This window comes from Onychostruthus taczanowskii, unplaced genomic scaffold (assembly GCF_017590055.1).
Source record: "Onychostruthus taczanowskii isolate IOZ18803 unplaced genomic scaffold, ASM1759005v1 scaffold25, whole genome shotgun sequence".
NCBI classification, from domain to species: domain Eukaryota; kingdom Metazoa; phylum Chordata; class Aves; order Passeriformes; family Passeridae; genus Onychostruthus; species Onychostruthus taczanowskii.
This window is the reverse complement of record NW_024499796.1, coordinates 7,667,144-7,689,573: the sequence shown is the minus strand read 5'-3', so window position 1 is coordinate 7,689,573 and position 22,430 is coordinate 7,667,144. Positions and strand designations below refer to the sequence as shown.

Below are 22,430 nucleotides of genomic sequence, written 5' to 3'. Positions count from 1 at the left end.
AAGCTGCAGTATCTGCCTGAGAGTGGGGTTCCAGCCAGGTTGTTGCAAGAAGCATTTCTAATTAGGAGAGATTTAATTCCAGATTTTTGTCATCCTATCCCCCCTTCCCTCTTAATTATATTTGCTAACGTGTTTAACAGCTTTCCCTTCAGAAAAGAACAATTTATTCAAAGGTCATAAATAGATTCTGGCATTAATTACTCCAGGAGCCACACTGGGCTGCTCTGGAGAAAGAACTCCATGGGGAATGCTAAACCTTTCCCAGCTGGATTTATCTGGGCTTGAAATGACTTTGTTTGCACACTCCTCCCATCAAAAACACCTCCAAAAAACCCCAAAAAGCTGACTGCATCCACGTTTGTGCCCAGCTGAAAACCCACTGGGACCTTGGAGCTAATTTCCCTGAGTTTTTGGAGGAAGCCTGCAAATCACAGCATCTCCCTTGATCTCTTGAAATTTATAAGAAATTACAAATAATATTATATATTATATAATAAGATATGATAAGATATAATATAATATAATATAATATAATATAATATAATATATAATACTAAAATATAGCTAATTTCCCTGAATTTTTGGAGCAAGCCTGCAAATAACAGCATCTCCCTTGATCTCTTGGAATGTATAAGAAATGATAAATAATATAATGTAATATAATATAATATGATATGATATAACATTAAAATACAACTAATTTCTCTGAGTTTTTGGAGCAAGTCTGCAAATCACAGCATCTCCTTTGATCTCTTGAAATGTATAAGAAATGATAAATTATAATATAATATAATATAATGTAATATAAAATATAATATAATATAATATAATATAATATAATATAATATATTTTTACTATATATTTTAATATAATATAATATATAGAAATAAATATAAATATATAAAAATAATATATAATTGAAATGCTAAGGTTTGGGGGTGTTTTTGTCCAGTGATTTGGGATCCCCTCGTTGCTGTGGATGCTGAGCTGGAGCAGGGAGAGCAAAGCCTGGCTGGGGGCAGTGGCAGGGGAGCTGAGCTGCTCCTCCTCCTCAGCCCAGCTCAGGTTAATAGTTTTTGTAACCTCCAGATTTTGGAGTGGCTGCAACATCTGTTCCAAGTGATAATAATGCAGTGCTGAGGGGGAATTAGCATACAGCTGCTGGGCTGGGGGAGAGCCTGTATAGAAAAATAAATGAATTTATTGATGGAAGATGAAGCGTCATTGCGTTCTCATAGTTCTGGTAATTTTGGGAGCGTGGGCAAAATCTGTTCCTGTGCAGTGGGAAGGGATGGGCTGGGATGTGGGACTGATGTGATTTGAGGCTCCAGTCTCCTTTGTTTTGGCATTCCAACCCAAGCCAAGAGTACTTTTTGCTGGCTTTAGGTTCCTTTTGAAGGCTCCATCTGCCTGGCCTGGGCTGGCTCTGTGGGGGGAATATTGGATATCTCTGGGAATAACTCTGCTCTCTCAGAGACCTGGTCCAGTGGGTGGCATCCCTGCACATTGTGCTCATCAAAATCTCTTTTTCTTGCCCTCTGGCTCTTGCTCTGCTCACCAGGAGCTGCAGCTTTGTGTTGGCACTTCCAGAATGTGTTCCCTGTGCTGGTCCCTCTCCATCCTTCAGCACCCTCAGGGCTCAGGATCCTGCTCACCCTGAGAGGTGTCTGACCCACAGCTCTGCACCCAGCACTCAGCTTAAATATTTCTGGGGCTCTTCCTCCCCTGGTGCTTTTCCTGGCATCCTGTGATGTGGCACTTTCATTTTTCCTTGAGGGAAGGCAGACAAACATTGCTTTTGTTGCTTTGGGGAAATGCAGGAGAACGTGACTGAAGCCTGCTCTGAAGCTTCTCAGACTTGAAAGCGAATTTAAAATGCCCAGGTTTTAAAATTTATAAACCCAGAATGATGATTGGAGATATTCTGGACTCCCCTCCTTGTAGAATAATAAAAAAATTAAACTGAAGCCAACCCATGTTCAGTTTTGGGCTCCGACACAAGAACTGAGTGAACAGAATTACCTGGTTTATGTGGGGACAAAAACCATCCTAAACACCTGATTTAACCATCTTAAACACCTGATTTTCATACACTGGATGTGAATGAAAGGAGTGAGAGTAAAACTTCAATAAATCCAGAGGGGCAGAGAGGAATTTCCAAAGGTGGGGCTGTGTGTGCAGGGATGCTGAACCCCCTGAGCTGGGGCTGAGGGCAGGAATAACCCCCTGCAGCCCCCAGGTTTTGCAGATTCTCTTCACAGGAAAATCTGTTTTTCTCTGAGCAGATATAGAACTGCTCAAATCTTGTTTTGGTATTTTTTCCCCTCTGAACAGGAAAATCTGTTTTTCTCTGAGCAGACATAGAACTGCTCAAATCTTGTTTTGGTATTTTTTCCCTCTGATTTAGAGGTTTGTTTTGTTTTTTTTTTTTTTGAGAGACAGCTATTCTGCTAGCAGTGCCAGGGTGTGAGGATGCTGTGTGACACAGGCAGGGTGTCAGGAGTGCTGTGGCTCTGTAAAACCCGCTATTCAGCTGAGCAGGGCTGTCATTACCTGCCTCTGGTGCTGCTGAGGCAGGAGGAGCTGCTCCCAAAAAGAGATATTTAACTTGTCTGTGCTCCAGGTGCCTTAATAACCGCTTGGGTTTGTCTCTGGCACGTCAGCAGCCAGGCTTGGAGTGCTGAAGGATGGATGTGGAGTTCTCCTCCCTCCACCCACTGAGGGTTTTACTCAAAAATTGGACAAAAATCCTCCTGGCGCTGGCTGCTCATCCCACCCAGGGCTGGCTCAGGGCTTTGGGGTTTGACATTTCCAGTGTCTGTGGAACTGAAATGGATCTTCAGCCTCCCACCCTGCTCTGTGCTGTGCTCCCTGCAATCCCAGGATAACCAATAATCCCAGGGACTGAAGGGCTCGTGCCCAGCCCGGGGGTCAGCGTGCTGTCCCTGCGTGTTTGGGCTTTGTTACTCCTGAAAAACTTCTGCAGAACTTTTCTGGGAAAAAAAAAAAAAAAAAACAACTCAAACAACTGTTGGATTTTCACAGTTCTGTGGGTCTAAGGCAACTGGGAAAAGCCAGCTGTGGCTGCTCCCACACCCTGGCTCTTCAGGAATCTCCCTCAGCAGTGGATGTGAGTGCCCCAAAAAAGCCACTTACCTGTTACTGTTTGCATTACTTTGGGTTATTTGCATTGCTTTTTGGATTATTTTGGTGTTACTCATGGATTCCCAGGTCCAAGCTCCACCTGGTACCTGGCCCTTTGCAAACAGAGGTGCTGATCCTGGGCAAAGGTTATCCAGATAATCTGGGAATGCAGAACACCTAGAGCAGAACCATTGGCCAGAGTGATTTGTTGTCCCTCTGCCTTGCTGGGGCTTGGGGAGAGACAGCTGGGCTGGATTTTGTAATCAAGAATTTGTTTTTGAAAGGGCTCAGCTGCTGGGTTATTGCTGTCCCTGTTGGTGTGGGGCTGCATGAAGGGAAGGGGGCAGAAGTGTGAGTTCTTCCTCCCCTCATCCTCCTCCTGGGGTGGTGCTGGGCCCCAGGTTTAGGACATTGATCCTTTTGCAGCTCCAGGAAGCTTGGCAGAGCTGTGGGACAGTCCCACTGCTGTGTACTCCACAGCATTCCCTGGCTGCTGTCCCTGCTCCAGCATTCCCAAACCTCCCAGCCAGGAGAGAGGCTGGGGAGGAGGTTCTGCCTGCTGGGAGGGAGCTGAGCTGGATTTCCCAGAGGGTTTGGGAGCAGGTTTGGGGTCACACTGACCTGCTGTGAGACCTTGGAGCTCCTGGTGAGGAAATGGGCTGGGTGAGGAATGGAGGGATCCAAGGTCAGGGCAGAAATTTGGAGGTGCTGTGTGACCATCCCTACTGCCTGGCTGCTGACCCAGGGCACCTCTGCTGGGAATTTGGGCTCATTTTGGGAGTGGTGCTGCTGTCAGGCTGTGGGATGTGCCTGGTGTGGGCAGGGGAGGTGGGGAAGGAGGAGGATTCTGTGCTGGTGGTTGTGTAACCTTGGAGTTCCTCCCTGAGCATCCAGGGCTGTGCTTGACCAGGCTCTGCCTGGGCACGGAGCAGCTGGGAGCTCATTCCATGTGCTGGAGGAGGGACAAAAGTTCAAAAGTTGAGTGTCTGAGTGAGACCAGCAGCTCCATACCAGGGGAGAGCTGACATGGATGGAAACCAAAACCGGAGCTGCAGTTGCATTTCATTGCATCACTTTCACAGGATGTTCCTTGGATTATTCAGTGCAATGGGAAGAAAGTCTCCTGGGCTGGAAGGAGGCGTTTGGGAGTGGAGGAGGATTGAAACCTCCATGAAATGCCTTTGGTCCCTCCTGCCAAGCACACTCAGAAGTGTGAGTGTGAGTGCTGGGCTCACAGAGGGCTCAGTGATTCGGGATCTGGGAAGAGCCACCAGGAAGGGCTGCCCTTTGGTGCTGTCCCTGTGCTGTTCCAAAGCCAGAGCAAAGGCTGTGTCCCCTGAGGGCCCCAATAACCATCCCCAGGGAGGCTGTGCAGTGCTTGGCTCCCTCAGCCTCTCCTCTCGGGGAGCCCCTTGCCAGAGCTCCAGCAGCCAGAGGTTGTTCCCTGCCCCAGCCCTGGCCAGGGAATGCTGCTCCTGATGGAGCAGGAGAAGCCTCCATCTGCCCCCTGAGTGTAAGCAGAAGTGACAGGTCACGATGACTTTACATGACATGTTATTTTTGCTCCCCTCCCCGAGGCACTCAGCAGCTGGAGAGCTTTTCCCCCACGGAGCCCTGCTTTGAATAAGAGCTTTTTGCATTGGAAGCTGCACCTTAGGAGAGATGTTTTATTTCCCTGGCTGTTTATAGCTCTGTAAAATACTGTGGAGCCTTCATTTTCCCTCTTTGCGTGGTCTCCATTGCATTATGCAGAGGAACAATTTATTCCTAACAGCTCAGCCTAATGTGTGCCACAGCCATTTCCACAGGAGCCAGACCTGCCTTAATGTTTGCTGGATGGCTTTTTAAATGCACTGTGCTGGCTCCTAAGCCAGGCTTTTTAATAGCTCCTGCTCGGAGCTGAGTGTATATAAGTCTGACAAAAACCTTGGTGCTTGTTCTCACACCTTAATTCTGGGCTTAAAAAAAAATCCCTCCCTGAGTTCCACACTCTGTGTGTGTTGGTGGAGGCAGTTGCTAAGAGAAGGGATAATTTAAAGCAGAAGGAAGTCATACATGCAGCTGTACTAAAAATTAACTTCAGTTGGGTGGTACTTAGGAAATTAAAGCAGGGATGCTGCCAAAAAAGAAAAAAAAAGGGGAAATGAAGAGTCTGCCTTAGACTGGGTGTTGATAGTGTCTTAACTGTGTCAATAAAGTCACTTTAATTCGTGGGTCAGTGAGCTTTTTTAGGGCTGCTGCCTGTTTAGACTTATTGATCCTCTCCCATTAAGCTCCAGATATTGTCCTTTCCTGTCCAGACAATTCTCAGCCCAGTCCAGCAGAGTGGGTGGCTTTGGAAGGAGATGGAGTGGAGCTGCTGAGAAGGAATCAGATGCTGCTGCCAGTTCCCCTCTTCACCCCTCTGGCTGAAACACAGCATTAATGCTCCAGCCCAACATGTCCCTGGGGCCTTTTCTGCATCCTCAAATTGTACCAAATTAATTAGCCTGGCCCAGCAAAAGCAACCCAGCCTTCCCTAACGCTCTGCAAATGCAATTACCCCGCTACCAGAGTTTATTTGAGATATTCCAATTAACAGCCAGCTTTGCTTGTGCACTGTCTGGTGGAGCTGCTCCTGTCTGGCTGGGAAATACCTCATTAAATGCATAAATACCTCCATAAATTCCATGGAGTCCCAGGCTGGTTTGGGTTGGAAGGGACCTGGATGCTCATCCAGTGCCATCCCCCTTGCACTGGAGCAGGCTGTTCCAGAGGAAATGATGTCCTGGGGAATTGGCTGGCTTTGACAGGACCCAATTCCGTGCAGGAATGGAGGGGAGCTCCCAGAGAGCCAACCTGGACTTTCCCATTGTCTCACAGGGAGATTTTCCAGTGGAGTTTTCCTGCTGAACAGAGTGTAAATCAGTGCAGAATTACACAAGTGCTGTGCTTGTCATTAATCCCCAACATGCAACTTCCCATGAAATAATTTACCAAAGCCTAGCTTGAAAAAATATAACCCCCCTCACAAAACACAAAATAATGTTCTTCCTTATTTTGAGCAGAGAAAAAAAAAAGGATAAAAACTACAAAAATATTTTTCTGCTTGTGTGTGTCTAGCCCCTGTTAGCCTGGCTCAGAAAGGAGGAATTGCCTTACAGAAATATGAACCCAGATCTGGAAACTGTTCAGTCAAAGCATCCAGGAGATTTTGGGAGGATTTCCAACCCCCTCTAGCCCCAGGTGCCAGCTCTGGGTGCACCCCTGATGCGTTACTGTAATAAATGAGTGTGAGGAGCTGCCAGCAATGGCATGTGGGTGTTAAATTAGAGGGTCCTGTTATCTTGTTATCCTCCCCAAGCATTAATTTATAGAAATATCCAGAGCCTTGTTTCCCGTAATCGCTGGGATCTGTTCTCAGTGCTGGTTTTTATGAGCTGGGGACCTGACCTTTTTAAGCAGCTTTACAAATTAAGTAGCCAGTAGATTAATTTTCTGTAGCCTGTTTTCATCCTAGGGAGCAGGAACTTGTTCTGCATTGCTGGGGCAGTAAATTTTACCTCTGGAGCTTGGCAAGGGAGGGAGAAAAAAAATCTTCCAGATAAGGTAAAATAGTCACATCCTCAAGGAGAGATTGAAATAAATTGGGCAGAAATGAAGCTCCCCTTGTTTTAATTCAGGGGAGGTCAGGGACAGGGTTGTGCCCAAACCCAGGGAGGTTTGGAGTCTGTGGCCAAAATTTAAGCACTGCTCACTGCAGGAAGATCTTTAATTCATCGTGGCAACAATTCTCTGGATGCTTTAGGAAACTTCCCAGGGCCAGACTCAATTCTGGCTGCAGTCTCTCATTCAGTTCCAGCCTTGCAAAAAACAGCTCGAAATGGGAAGTGATTTCCATTTTGTTGCCTGTTTTGTTGCTGTGGTGTGGGTTGGGATAATTGAGCTGTGCTGGCACGTGCAGGAGTGCAGAGCCACTGCTGGGGCTGGTTTAGGGCAGCCCTGCCCCTGCTGGGGCTCTGAGCATCCTTCCCAGAATTAGGATTTCCTTCCAAACAGGTGCCAGGATCGTGGAGTGATGGCTCTTGTGCTTTTCACCTGGTTTTCACTGATGTCAGAGTGATTGCAGTGATGCTTGATACTCTCTAGTAAGGAATTAAACCTCTCCCTTTCCTCCACGAGGGCTGAAAATGCTTAATTGAAATCTTACAGATAAAATACAGCTTCTAATCTTAAAATCTTAAAAAAAAAAAAAAACCAAAAAAAACCCAGCCAACCAACATCACAGTAATGCCAGTGGCCTCTTCATCCTGCCCTTGATCAAAGTTCATTCTGATTTTTATCTGGTGCCTACATTAAAGATGATGGTTAACCTTCAGATTTCCTGTCCCGGCCTCCCAAGCTTTGTGATACTTACAGTTACTCTTCAGTTAATTAATTTCCTTGCAGTGCTGCAGGGAGAGGAACTGATACCCTGAATGCAAATTGCCCAGGGCAGCACAAGGGCTTGAGGTGGAAAGAAAAATGGGTCCTGCCTGTGCTTGAGGGGGGTTTTCCTTTTCTGGGACACAGGGATGGGCTTGGGGTTGATGTATTTGGGCAAGTAGTATTTTGGCATGTGCTCTGAAGCTTTCTGCAGTCTGGTAGAGACTCCTGGGGTCTTGTCCTGCTGCCAGGGGAGTTCTGAGTACCCAGCTGTGGGTTCAGCCTTTCAGACCCTGGCAATTTCCCATTCCAGGGGGAAAGGTGCAGTGCAGGGGGTTCATCCCAGCTGTGGGCATTGCCAAAAACCCTTCCTGTTTCCAGCACTGCTTCTTCCCCACACTGAAATGACAAAAAAACCATTCATTATTTAAAGCTGAGGAGAGCAAGAAGCCCTGAGTGACCCCCAGGGCCTCGGGGCTGTCTGTCCATCCTCTGTCCCCAGGCACAGGCAGCCTCCCCAGGCTGCTCTGGCCACCCCAGGCTGCTCTCCCAGCTCTGCCAGCCTCTGCTTCAGCTCCTGCTGCTGCCCAGAGCTGGAAATTCAGTGCTCAGCTCTTCTTGTCACCCAGAAGGCTCAGAGGAGCTGCTGGGCAGTGGCTGCTCCCTCCCCAGCCAGGTCTGGCTGGTAGGGGCTGTGGTTCATGTTGGAGGAGCAGTGCACAGGTTGGTTGGCCCAGGGGCACCCCACGACCCCATTTCTGCTGCTTTTTTTGGGGTGAAGAAGGTGCTGAGCTGCTGGAGCCAGCCTCACCTCTGCTCTGAGGAGCTGATGGCACTGCTGGGCTGCCACGAGCATCCAGGGACCTGTTCAAAAGCACATTTCACATTTGGGGCTCAGTCTTGTGAAAATGCAGCTTGATTTCATGTGCAGGTCTGCATCAGTTCTCCAGAATGTGAGGAGTGTTGTGGTTTTAATTATTTCTCTAGGCAGGAGCTGGGGGGTGTCTTTCAGCATCATTACCTGGTGCCATTAAGTGAAATGTTCTGAGAATTTGTTGTCTGCTTCTAAAAATGCCTTCCCGGTCCCTGGGGTGACATTTTGGGGCTGTTCCTCTGCAGACCCACTGGCCTGGTTTTCAGCAGGGCTCTGGGGGTGGCTGGCAGCCCAGGAGGTGTCCCCCAGCCCGGGTGTCACCAGGGATGGGCTGTTTCCATCTCCTGGCACGCACAACTCCTCTGCTGAGCTGGGGGCTGAGCTCTCCCCTCCAGGTCTTGTCAGGGCTCTGCAAATCTCACCACAACAGGCATCTGCAGTTTTTCCAGGCTTTTATTTCCTCTGTCACCCATTTCAAAGGTAAAAGCTGCGAGTTATAAATGTTTTTTCTTGGCTGAGAGTTTGCTTTGCAGGGGTGATTTCCCTGTGGGTGATGCCCTGCTTGGGCTCTGTGGGGTGAATGTGGCAGGAGTTTGTTTGTTCTGCCTCCTGGCAGGTACCCTGGCACTTCTTGCACAGAGGAAAACACCACATTTAGCTGTAATTTTGGAGGCTTTGTGAGAGTGAAGTGAGGCTAATTGGAAAGGAGTCACCCCACAGCGTGACTGTGTGCAGAAAAATTGAATTTTACCCACCATGGATGAATAATGCCATGGCAGCCATACAAGCTCTTCCCAGAAAAGTCTTTTGGATATTGGAAGGTTGCATGCTGTTGGTCTGATGGCAGAATTTCTGAAATCAGCTTTCTTGAGATGCTTTAAGAAAGCAGAGTCTGCAGTGAGGCCCCTGAAATGTGGATGTTTCTCTGGCTAATGTCAGCTCAGGGGTGCTTGGGAATGATAAAATCACAGATTTTATGGAAGGGACCATAAAGCTCATTGGAGCCATGGGCTGGGACATTCCAGATATCAATGAATATTTAAAGTCTACTTCTATGGGACTCCTCTATAACTGATATATAAAGATTTTTAATTCGGCTTGCATGTTTATTATTTATTTGTCTGTTTTGACAAGTTTGCATCAATGACATTGCTGCAGACACCCTCCAACCCTATCCTGTGGTTCACAACAGTTTCAGAGCTTGGCTCTGCACCATTTTTTTCAGGGAAGCTTGATTTTAAAGAGACAAAAATGAGTTGTGGGAATGTCTTGAAGGAGCCCAGGCTTGCAGGGTGCTGCCTGCACCAGTCCTTGACGTGACAAGGCTCCGTTGGCTGACTTGGCTGCTGTTGACTCATCTCAGAGCTTTTCTCATCACTGTCCTGTCAAAAGTTGATCAGGGCTCCATTCCCTGGGCCAGCCTGAGGAGCAGGGGGACAATGCCTGCCTGGAAAGCTCCCTGGAAGAGCAGCCCTGCAGTGTAACTCGAGCTGGCCTTACGCAATTCCTCCTTTTCCTCAAGAGCAGCTGAGCGGGTCTGTTGTAATTTGATTGTCATGGTTCAGGTCAAGTCCTTTCTCAAAGCTTTGGGTTGGCCCAAATGTTTGGAGTTTTCTCTGCAGGAGCCTTCCCACGCCTGGAGTTATCTCATTTCTCCATCAGCTCCCAGCAGGGTTTATTTTTCACATGTCCCATCTCTTATCTGTGGTGGTGTTTTTGGGGTGAAGTGTGATCCTGGCTGAGCAAACACGAGGTTGGGAATCACAGCAATACCATGAGCTAAGACATCTCTTTTCTTATTCCATTTTTTTTTTCTTTTTTCCCCCCTTTTTTAACTGGGTTCCCCTGGTGGAGCTGTGTTTCCTCCAGCAAGGAGAGGAACAGGCTGGGTTTGAGGAGCGTGGAAGGGAACTCTTCATTCAGGATGCCAGGTGTGGGCAGGTTGAGCAATGCCTCTGCTCCTGCTCCCAGGCTTTGTGCAGCCTCAGATTTAATTGCTCAGGAAAGCCCAGCCTGGATTTGCCAGTCTGCAGTGGAGACACCCAGATCTGGCATGCAGGAGGCTGGGATTCCTCGATTCTGGGAGAAAGCCCGAAAGAACCACCTTGGATGGATCTGCTGGGGCACTGATGAAGTTCCTGGAAGTTTCTGGGTTTCTCCTCTGGGGCAGGGTGACGATCCTTGGTGGCTTGCTCAAACTCAGGGCTGCAAAACCTCTGCTCCCTGCCTTGCCATCCATCCCCCAGGAGCTGCTGGACACCAGGGGGGCTGTGCCCACCTGGTTTTGCCAGAAACTCCTTGTTATTCCTGGGATTGGCTAGAGATATCCTGAAAGATCCATTTCTAGAGTACAATCAGTCACACAGGGGTTTGATTGGGGTTTTCCAGAACCTCACTGGGAAGGGTTTGGGTGACACAAACCTCCTGTCTGTGGCTCTGGGGGGGGGGGTTGCACCAGTGCTGAACCTGTTGGACCCGCTGGATTTGGGCTGGCTGGGGGAATTTCAGCCCTTGTAAGCGCCGTGGGTGAAACCCTGCCAGGCATTGCAATTAAAGCCTTAAAACCTTAATTATTCTGCCTTTCCCAGCGTCTGCAGGCCCGGGAGGGCTCCACAAAGGAGGGAAGTACTGTCAGCAGCGGCAGGTCCAGGGTTTTCTTCGGGAAGTTGCGGCTTCCTTCCTCTCATTTAGAGCCCCTGAGTGCCGTGGGGTGGCTGTGGACGGACAGACAGACATTCCCCCGGGAATGTGGGACCTGCTGCCTCCTGGCACAGCCTCTCAGAGCCTCCCCTCTCACCAGGGAGAGGTTTTTGGGGCTTTGGGGAGGCCATCGCTGCTGGTGGGAGTTCACCTCTCAGCAAACCCACCAAAAAAGCCCAGGAGAGAAATATTTGTTTTCATAAATGATCATATCCTTATGAAAACCTGGAGTGAATGTTAATGGGGGGGGGGGGGGGTACTTGTGCTAACAGCTTGAGGATGATTTTTTACTTTCACTTGAAAGCACTCTTATAAATCTTAACACAAATTCAGAAAAAGGGGGGAAAAGTTAGTGATTGGTTCGTCTCTGTGAGACTTTAAACAAAATTTATCTGTACAATTATAAATGGCTTTATAAACTGTTAGAAAAAACCTTAAACTTTATAACTTAAACCTTAAACTTTATAACTTGCCAGCTAAACCCACTGTCTGGGCTTGCCTGTGACATCCCTGTGTCACTGGAGCCTTGTCCCCCCCTCCAGCCCTGAGTTACCCTGCACTCTCAGCTGCCTGATGGATGGGGGGTTTTAGCCACACTTACAGCTTCTTTTTGCTTTTCCATTTTTTTTTCCCCATGTGTAATGGGGGAAATGAACCTGGCAGTCTTCGTGGGGAGTTCAGGAGTCAGGAGAACTTCCCTTGGATAAAGTAGGATGAGCTCTTGGAGCCCTGGGCTTGGCAGGGTGACAGCAGCACCCTCTGAGTGTCCTCTGCCTCTTGAGCTGAGGTTTGGGACCTCTGGGTATTTAACAGGTTACTCCAGAGTCTCTGATTTTTTTTTTTAACTTTTATTTTGTAGGTTTTAATTATTTTTTCACAATTCCGTGTATACTCTGGTTTCCAGTTCATGGTTTTATATTGTTAACTGAGAGACCTCTTCCCTTTGAGGCCCATGATGGGAGATTCCTGTGGGGTGACTGGGGGGGTCTTTGTCCCTTGGAGCCACGCCAGGGCCATGGTGAGTGAAATTTTGAGGATGAGCAGGACCAGAGCAGGGCTTGGCAGCCTGTCCTGCCCTGCTGCTGGACCCTTGGTGTGCTTCTCTTGGGCAAGGTGGAAGCTCCTGGTGAGTTTGTGAAGGAATTTTTCATCTCCCCCTGAGCTCTGGCTGATTTTCCTCCTTGGGAAGAAGCTTTTCTTGCTTTCCCCCAGTGCCCTGCTATGGGTGTTTGCTAAAATCCGTGGTTTCTTTCCCTCAGGTGCTTTCCTAGGGATAAATGGTGCTTGTGAGGGGATGTGAGAAGGAGAAGCTGTGGAGAGGTCAGCCCTCATCAGTGTTTCAGGCTCATTAATCAGCCTCCCTAAGTGGAATTTGACCAGCCCTGGAGCACTCAACAATGGGAATGGCTTTGAAAAGCAGGGGGGGGGGGAAATAATAGTGCTAAACTGTTTGAGAAATAATTTCATTCTCCACTTCTCAATAGATAAATCTGCTGTCCAACAACCTGAAATTTAATCTGTCCATCTGAAGTAATTGATGAGCTGCGACTTGAATCCAAATGCGGAGGGGAATTCTCTGCAGAGAGGTTTTGTGCTGCCTCTGCACCAGAGACAATGGGGCCGAGCAGGGGAGGAACAAAGCCAGCAGGAACAAAGCCGTGGCAGATTTGGTGCTGCTGGGGGGGGGAAATTTTGACTTTTGACTCATTGCTGGTCCCAGAAGTGTCCTGGGGAGGTCTTGGTGTGGAGGGGAGCTGGATGGGGCAGAGCCACTTGGGGAGGTCAGATACAGGTCGTGGTTTTCAGATTTAGAGAATGGTTTGGGTTTGAAGAGACCTTAAAGACCAGCTAGTCCCAACCCCTGCCATGTGATGGCTGCAGCCCTGCAGTTCCCACTGGATACCCCTGGACTTTTTCCCCCCATTCCTGGTGTTGGAGGAAGCCAAGGGAGATTTGATGCCCCTTTGTGCTATCGGAGTAGCACAGGACGACTCAGAGATGCATCCTTTGGCTCTCTGCAGAGGTTTGGGCCATGGGACACCTGTTTTCCCCTGGTAAATGATGTGTTTTCTCAAGGAGCCAGCCTCCCTTGCCCGTTGGCAGAGCCTGTGATAAGCAGATGCTCCCAGCTCTCACTTCTGGTGGAGCGGGTGCCAGCAGTGAGATAAGAGGAAATCTGACATCAGGGCCAGGAAGTGCTAAAGAAAGCCCCTTGCATCATTCATCAGAGGGGTTATCTCCCCCAGCAGAGCTCCATCATTCCTTGCATGCTGCAGGACACATTTCAAGCCCAGGGCTTTGACCACGCTCAGCACACCCTGTGTGCCACGGTGTGCTCCCCACACAGCCCCAGGCCCTCTCCTAAAGGCCCTTTCCAAAGTGCTGTGAGCTGCTGGATGTTCCTGCCCTTCCAGGCAAAACCATCCTCCTCGTTTCTTGCCTTTCCTTGTGTTTTGTGGCATTTTTTAGAAGCCTCCCAGAGATTCCCAAGCTCTGCGTGTCCATCCCAAGTGTGAGGACTGCTTTGATGCCACTCCAGACCCCACCTGGGATTTCTCTTTGGTTTATGAGCAGCTGCTGCTGCATTCTCCAGCTTTTTGTCTTGTCTCTGCCATCACCAGGCTGAGAAAGTGACAGAGTCCCCATCCCTGGTGGGATTTAATGGGGTATGGATGTGGCATTTAAGGACGTGGCATTTAGGACAAGCCACCCCCTTAGTGGAGGGCGTGGCAGTGCTGATTTGATGGTCAGACTCAATCTTGGAGGTCTTTTCTAACAAAAATGGTTGTGTTTTTCCACTAACAAAGCAGTTTTGGTGAGTGCCAGAAGCATGTGTGGCCTTCAAGCCTTTAGGGCTGGTGTTTCCAATCCTCCTGAGGTGCTCCAGTAGTTGGCTCTCTGGTGAATTTGCATTGGAAATGGCTCCTGTCTTGTCAGTGCAGGTGCCAGGGGTGCCCAGTCATTTGGGGACTGCAGGGAGGGGCCTGAAGTGGCGTGTGAGGAGGAGTCACCCACACCCTCCCAAAATGTCCTCTCCCACCCCCAGGGCTGGAATTTCCAATTGCAGAAACATCTGGCCCGCCCTGGGGTTGTTGGGCATGTCCTTACTGAGATCCCAGTACAAAGTGGAGTTATCCCAGGTGCCAAATTATCCCTTTTTCAACCTCCCCTGAAGGCACCTCCAGTGCATTTCTGAGTTTGAGTGACAGAAACTCTGGCAGTACAGCCCTTGTATGCCCTGTGATCACCTGAGGAGTCTCTAAACTCACTGAATCCAGTAAAAGAGAGAAAATCATGAAAACCTTATTTTAAACAGAGCATCCCAGAAGCTGCTGAGAGCTCCCAGTGTGTCCCAGGCGTTGGGGCTGTTGGCCACCCCGTGTGCAGGAGGGTGGCCAAGGGCTCCCAGTGGGAGCTCAGAGCAGTTTATTCTCTTTATGACTCTGCAGAGTGGTTAAAAATAATCAGAGCTCTTCTGAAACTGGGTGAGTGCAGGTGATGGGGCCCTTCTGCTGCCTCTCTCTAGTGCTGGTTCTTACAGCCCTGCAAGGCCTGGGGCAGAGCTGACCACACTTTAATCATCCATCATCAGGCTTCAGGGTGTTTTGTTTTACCAGATGAGTTTCTTGCTCTGTTTGTCCCAATCCCACCTCTGTTCCAGTCCCTCTTCCCTCTGGCTTTAACTTCCCTCTCTGATGGGCTTTGCAGTGCCCAGGATGTTCTCCCCAGCCAAGGATTTGCTCTGTGGCTGTCCCAGAGCCTGGAAAGGTTGGTATCCATGGAATTCTGTGTGCTCTCAGGTGTGGCATTCAGATTCTCTGAAAAATCCCTTTGCCCAGGATTTTTCTCCTGGGAAGCCGAGAAGCCTCAGAGGAAAAGGAAAACAATTCTCATCTCATTTGCTTCTCCTGTGTTTTGCTCATCTGGAATGTATTTGGAGATTTTTTACCCATAGGTGATTGTTTCACTGGATTCTGGTGTGAGTTGTTTTCACTTACTGGCCAATCAGTGCCAAGCTGTGTTGGGACTCTTTCCAGAGTCACAAGTTTTTTATGATTATCTTTTTAGCATTCTGTAAGTATCCTTTCTGTATTCTTTAGTATAGTTTAGTATAGTATTCTTTAATATAATATAGTATCATTAAATAATAAATTAGTCTTCTGAGAACATGGAGTCAATTCGTTATTCCTCCCTTCATTGGGGCACCCCACAAATGCAATACTCAGGTCTGTTTCCAGAGCTCAGCAGTGTGGCTCCCAGGGTTGTTTTGGGTGCACAGGAGGGTGGTGGCAGGACTGGGAATTTGTGGTGTGGGTATTCCCTTGCTCTCAGGACCCTGCTCAGCTCTGGCCTCGCTCGAAGCAGATAAATGACAGCACTGATTTTGGGCCTGACAGGTGCTGAATGAGCCCCATGGAGAACATTGATTTCTTTTTTCTCTTGTGAAATGTTTGCTTGTCCAAGGGTGTGATTGACTGGTGAATAAAATGGCCTGGGCACAGCCCGTGTTAAATTGGAGCTAATTTTAACCTGTGGCTGTTGAGTAACAGTCTTGAGCCAAGAATTCATCATCTTCCATCAGCAGCGACCTCGAAACGCCAAGAAAACAAAAAGCACAAGATGACACTTTGCAGATTGGCCACAGAAGAAGGGCCAGGAGTGAATTGTGCCACCAGCACCCACGCTGGGTGTCCCCACCTGGACTCCTGGTGCTCCAAGAGTGAGGGTGAAGCCCAGCTGCAATTGTCACCCCCAGTGGTGGCTTTTCCTGTGGGCAGCCTTGCTCTGCTGCCAGCTCCTCGCTGGTGGGGCAGGGCCTGGTTAATTGTGTTTGTTGTGGTTTACACCAGGCCTTTTTCAGCAGCTCTTTGAATAGATGATGGGCTTTTTCCTCCATGTTTGTCACCTGCTGGCACCCAGGGCCTGGCTGCTGGCCTGGTGGCTTTTTGCTGATGTCACCTGGAGCTGCCACTGTGGCAGGTGCCTCCTTCTCACTTACCAGCTGTGGTGAGGTGGTTTCCACATCTGAATTGGATGAGGAAAATCACTTTTGGCCTTTGGTTCCTTCACTGGCACAGGTTTCCAGAGCAGCTGTGGCTGCCCCATCCCTGGCAGTGCCAGGCTGGAGCAACCTGGGACAGTGGAAGGTGTCCCTGCCCATGGCAGAGGGGTGGAAATGGATAATCCTGAATATCCCAGACCATTCTGTAATTCTGATTTGGTGCTGCCCAGGCTGGGATGAGCAGGAGCAGGGGAGGGATGCTGCAGGAGGGCAGGGCAGTTCTGCAGAGGAGGTTTGCATCTTGCTGTGTGTAATTGTGGCTGTACCCTGTGCCATTAACTTTCAAAATTGGAGGCTTAAAAGGATTTAAAATAAGCACACGCTGGAACTTTGGAATCAATGGGACTGCAGTGCAGCAGCACACGCAGCCTGGGGTGCAAATTCTTGCAGAGATAAAGTTGTGAAATAACCGGTGTCAGCAAGAGAGCCTGTAAAGCAATTCCAAAAAAAAAAAAAAAAAGAAAGAAAAAAAAACCAAAAACCTCCCAGTCTAGACATTTGTATTTACTGCAGTAAATAGAGATAGAGGAATGCCCCAGAAAACCAGATTTGTTTTCAGTTTCTGCCTCTGGCACGTGCTTGTCTAATGAGAAGGCCCTGATGTGATGGGACTGTCCTGTGCTGGGGGAGCGGGGGAGCTCTGCTGGCTCCATGGCATGGGGCAGAAGGGGAAAAGGTTATTTCTTACTTTGTGTAGGTGAACCCTGCTGTTATTGAGGTGGTTTTGCTAATCCAGGCTGGAAACCCTCGTGTCTAATCCCCAGAGCAGCGCTAACGAGCTGCACCACGGCCACATCTGTGGAGACACCCCAAAGACTGTGCTTTGATTCTTTTAATTAAAAGAAAATTAAGCTATTTTCTTTTGCTTTGAACCCTGGGTGAGGTTTGCAAGCGGTGTGTGTTTGATGAGAGCTCGGCGAGCCGGGGTTGTGCCATGTGACAAAAGCAGGCTGAGGGAATCCACCCAAAGGCAGCTTGGCTCCTCTGCCTGTTCATCACATGGGGGTGATTCACCCCCTTAATGGATTGATTTCCTCAGGATTCTAGCGGGTTTGTTAGGTATCTGTAAGGAATTTGTTGAAAAAGTGAAGAGTTGCCTAAAGATACAGCGATAAATTGAAGGTATTTTGCAGCCAGGATGTAAAAAGAAGGGAAGCTAATTGGCTGGCTCAGCAGATGAAGGATGTAGGTGATGCAGCTGCAAAAATGAAGCAGATTTTTATTTTTCTCTTATTTAGCCCCTGTGCTGCCAGTAGCAAGACCATTTGGAGTCCTCAGGCTTCAGAATCCCTGGTGATTTTGGATAAAAATTCTTCTATTGCTGTAGCCAAAGACAGGATTTTGTAGAAGAGCAACTTGATGCTGCTCTGCCAGTCAACCTTGCTGGATAACCAAAGGGGGTTGGAAAGGATATTGTAGATCATCCAACCTGACCCCTGGGCAGGGACACCTTCCTCTATCCCAGGTTGCTCCAAGCCCTGTCCAAGCTGGCCTTGGACACTTCCCAGGGATGGAGCAGCCACAGCTTCTCTGGGCAGGACCTCTCCACCTTCACAAGGAAGAATTCCTTCTCAATATCCCACCTAACCCTGCCCTCTGCCAGTTTAAAGCCATTCCCCCTTGTCCTGTTGCTGTAACACATGTCCCTTCCGTAGGGAGCCAAGCGGGATCGTGCTGGAAACGGTTAAATATTCAACACTGGGCTTCTGTGCAACATCAGCTTTAATTTATATTTGCCTTCGACCTTGAAAGGGAAACGTCCTGGCTTGAGTTTTGCAGCCCTTCTGCGGCGTTACCTTGGGAGAAAGTTGTTTTTCAAAGGGGCGTCGTGTTCCTGGTGTGCAGCTGAGCGCACGGGAGCCCTCGCGGGGCAGCAGGGCCTGACATCCTCAGAAACAACAAACAAACTAACTCCTGCCTGGCCTTCCTTGCAGGGCGAGCTTCTCAGTCCCTGCTTGTAGGAGCCACGGGGGTAGGACGGTGGGGACGGACGGAGAGCAGAGATCCCTGAAGCCAGGCCTTGGAATTTGTGGTTTATTGCGAAGGGCCTGGGAGCAGGGAGCTGCCAGCTGGGAGCAGGCCTTAAAGAGGGAGAGAGGTAAAGAGAAAGAAGGCAAGAGTGTGGTAAAGAGGATGAGAGAGAGTGGAGAATAAAAGCAAGAGGGAAAGAGAGCGAAATTCCCGTTACAATACAATAAATCTTCTGTGCTGAATGTTCTAATTTTCACTAGCCAGTCTAGTCCAGGATACAAATCCTACAGCATTTACATACAGCCTGTAAGAATTATTATATTACCATACTGTGTTACATTTTAAACCCTAAAAACTACTCTTTGGGCCCCTTCTGCCCAGCTAGTAGGGTCTGCTCTGACCCTTGGACCTGTCTGCAAGCAGAGGGGATTGTTCCATGAAAAGGAGATTACCTTCAGCTGGCCATACCATTGTTTTCCAGTTGTTCAGTAACCAAGGTATCTCAAAGCTTGCTTTCATTTCAGTTTCTCGCTTATAGTTTCCATATTCTCAAAATCTTTTGCCAGGCAATCATATTTATAAGGCTTTCCTGTTTCATCTTCCCCAACACCTGCTCGCTTGTCTGGCATTGAGCTCAGGAAATCTCAGTTATCATTTGTGCCTGTCTCGCTCATTTCCCCTCCTTTTCTCCTTTTTCTCCCCCCAGTTTCTGTGTTTGAAGAACATCCGGACCTTCCTGAAAGTATGTCACGACAAATTTGGCTTAAGGAACAGCGACCTCTTTGATCCCTTTGACCTCTTCGACGTGCGTGATTTTGGGAAGGTAAGAGTTACTGCTGAGTTCCTGGGGAGGGATGAGTCTGGCTTCGTGCTCCAGGTTTGGGATGAAAATACAAAGGTTTTGTGGTTTTCTGCAGCCTCTGAGAGCTGGGCACCAGGCTTCTGGTGTATTTCAGATTCTGTTGTATCCTCAGTGGATTTAGGGGTTGGTTTAGGTTGATTCTGCTGCGTCCTCAGTGACCAAGCCTTCAAGTTTTCTGCTTTAGATGAAAAACTCTCTGGGATCAGTCTCTGGAGGATGTGACCCATATGTTTTTGGGAAGAACCAAACCTTGCCTAGGGACCACACCTCGCTCAGTCCCTCCCCATCTGCTGCCACGTGTGCAGAGCAAAACAATTTTGCTGAAATCACCACTGACTTTTTTGTCACATGGCCAGTGAGTGTCTGTGGGGTCAGGGAGTTTCATGGCAGGGTGAAATGAGTGCCCTGAGCTTCTCAGAAATGTCTTGCTGTAAGTGATGGTTGACACCAAATAGTAAACAAGGAAAACTCTGCCTGGTTTTGACAAGTGGCTCTTGTTCTCATCCCCTCCCTGTGACACCAACTGCATCAGGGCTGATGGATACAGGGCTCAGGGAAGCCATTACCCAGGACAATTGCTATATTCTTCAGCAGAAAAGGTGATAAAAGATTTATTAAAGCTCTGTATTGTTTTACCTGTTTCGAGTTGCCAGACGTAAGCTGCTGGAAGGCATCTTCCCTTCTGATTATCCAAGGAGTAGATTTTCACTGCTGATGGGGATATATTATTTGATATTTATTGCCTAATTTATTTCTGGACCATTATGTGGAATGTGCAATCGCAGTGCCTTGTTTTATGAGGTTTTTTTTGATTTATGGAATACAAGAAGGCAGTTGTTGTTCTGGGAATATGAATGCACAGAAGGAACCTTTTGGGCTGGGGAAGGAACTGCTGCTAATTAAAATGCTGCTTTATCGTCACATTGTCTCTTGCTTTGTGCAGTTTCAAATTGCCTGTGATGCCTGGTGTTAAACACTGCTGGAACACATCAGCTGATGAGCACAGCTTGCTTTTCCTTTTTCTGGTCTTCCCTCCCCCTGGTCACTCTTTGGGGGTGCATTGAGCTTTGTGATTTTTGGAGGTGATCTGCCACTCCCTCTTTCCTCAGGGCAGTTTGTTTTTTTTAGGAGACTTGGGAAAGAAATGTCATAAACTTCCAAGAGATCCAAATGTGCTCTATTGCCTGCATTGTGCTTGTTTTCACGTTGTCGTCATCCCCAGCCAACCACAGAAAATGTGGGAAGCACTGACTCTATACAAAAACCTCATTTTTTCTTTTTTATCAGTTTGGTGGAGGTATGTATCAGCTGCCCAGCTCTGCACCACCCTAAATCCCTCTGGAAGCCTGTCAAAACATTCCCATTGTCTTCAGCACCTTTCATTCCCACATTATCCTCAGATCTGTGTTCAGCAGTGGCAAAGCAAATAAACAGGGAAAAATCTGCTGTTGACCAGAGCTCCCTTTCCGTTTTGAGTCACAGCGAGAGCAAAAGGAGCCTCTAATCCACATCCCCACTGGCCAAACACAGACTTCACACACAAAATATTCTTCCTGGAGCTATTCACTCCTCAGATCAGTGGTATTTTTTTGGTCACAAGGCACTTACACCGTGCAGGAGGCGTTTCTGATGGGACACAGTAACAGAGAGTTTAATTGCAGAGGGGCTTTGGTGGAGTGGGGTTGGGTGTTTCCTTTCTGGATGCCACTGGGAGAGTTATTCCTCTCCTCCAAACCAAAAGGCCACTGGGACAGCAATTACCAGCAGTTTTTGGGATTGCTGGACTGTAATTACTGAGGAGAGAGGCGGGGACTTGGTGCCAACCTCTGCTTAAAGGGCTTTGAATCTTCGGGTTTTTTTAGTGTTAGAAAACCACTGGTGCTTTAAAAGAGTCTGAAAAATCAGATCCCTCAGTCCTGCCTTGCCCAGCTGTTATTCTGAGAGAGGATTCCATCTTTCCATCACTCCTTTAGGCTCCTGAGCCAGGGCTTCTGCAAGGAGGAGCTGCCCTGGGAGCAGCGGAGCCCCTTCCAGCTCTTCCTGGGGGCTCCTCAAGTCCAGCTTTGCTCCTGGTTTTGCTTCTTCCTTGAGTTTTAAGCTTGGGGAGGTGCTTTTTTCTGTCAGCAGGGTGACAGCTGGTGAAATGGGATCACGAACCATGTGGGCTTCTCAGAATCCCAGTGGAGCTGGGAATTCAGTCTGGGCTCTGCGGGGTGTAGGGGAATGGGGCACTCCAGCTCTGCCAGATGGATCATCCCATTCCCTGTGATCTGCAGTGGCTCCCAGCTCCCCAGGGGAGCCCAAAGGCCACTCCCAATTGCTCATGGCCCCTGGAAATTGCTGACAGGCAGCTCTTTTTCCCCATGTCCAGTTATTAAGCAATCCTGCTGTGGTGGGGGCTGTGCTGTGTTTCATGGCAGGGGTTTGCAGAAGTGACCCGAGATGCTGGTGCTTGTACTTCTACCCATGCCCCTTCAACAGATATATTAATTATTTCTGAATATTTGATCCCTTTAAAGTGGTTCAGAGCTCTCCATAAATCACCAGTGGCATCTGCAGAAGTGTTTTTTCCGTGGCTGCAGGATGCAGGAGTAAAAGCCCAGTTAATATTGCCTCACCCTAGCTAGGGTCTGATTCTGCAGGCTTGCTCTCTCTCTCTCTGTTACTACAGCCTGGCTCTTGAAAAAGGAATGAAATAAAAAGCTGGTGCTCATGTAGTGTGTGTTGTTACACATTTAGTAGCAGTGATGGTATAAAATCAAACTCTTATTGGACCTGCTAATTTATTGGCACCAACTGTAATGGCATACAATGTACATAAATATGGATTAAACTCTTTATTACTCTATTAGTCAGCGTGATGGTAGCCAGGTTCATTAAAAGGAGTTACTCATTTTAAATAACTTGCAGTAATGTACAATTTTTTTTAAAGAAATATAGTTCAAATATTCATAAACCTGTGGAGCGTGCCATTTATTAGCCTCCCTCTCCTCTCTGCCCTCCTGACGTGGATTTAATGGTCCTGAATTCCTTTGAAGTTCTTGCTCTCTCTGAAAAAGGCTTTTTTTGGGCAAATCCCTCTCCTCTCTGCCCTCCTGACGTGGATTTAATGGTCCTGAATTCCTTTTGAAGTTCTTGCTCTCTCTGAAAAAAGGCTTTTTTTTGGCAAGATAAGGGTCTTCCCTCCCCTGCCCCACAGATAGGAAACGCTGCAGTTCTAAAAATGAAAAAGGGAAGCGATTCACAGGGCAGCTGAGAGAGGAGGAGATGCTGGTACCGAGATTAAAGTCGTGCTTTCCACTCTGCTTCTGGCCCAGAGGCTGGGGACAGAGAGCTGCACCCACCTCGCAGCTGGAGCAGGCCTTGGAGCAGCTCTGGATCAGTTCTTGCTGAGCCCACTGAGATTTTGGCT

At 48.3% G+C, this 22,430-nt stretch overlaps 1 protein-coding gene across 2 annotated transcripts in view; it reads left to right on the top strand.

Annotated features, from left to right (window-relative positions):
• The window catches only part of VAV2 (vav guanine nucleotide exchange factor 2), a 122,606-nt gene that overhangs the window by 11,070 nt on the left and 89,106 nt on the right, over window positions 1-22,430 (top strand). For both annotated transcript variants that reach the window (XM_041406870.1, XM_041406871.1), the window contains exon 2: window positions 18,863-18,979. In XM_041406870.1, the coding sequence (XP_041262804.1) occupies window positions 18,863-18,979 (117 nt within the window). The remainder of the gene's footprint in view (window positions 1-18,862; window positions 18,980-22,430) is intronic.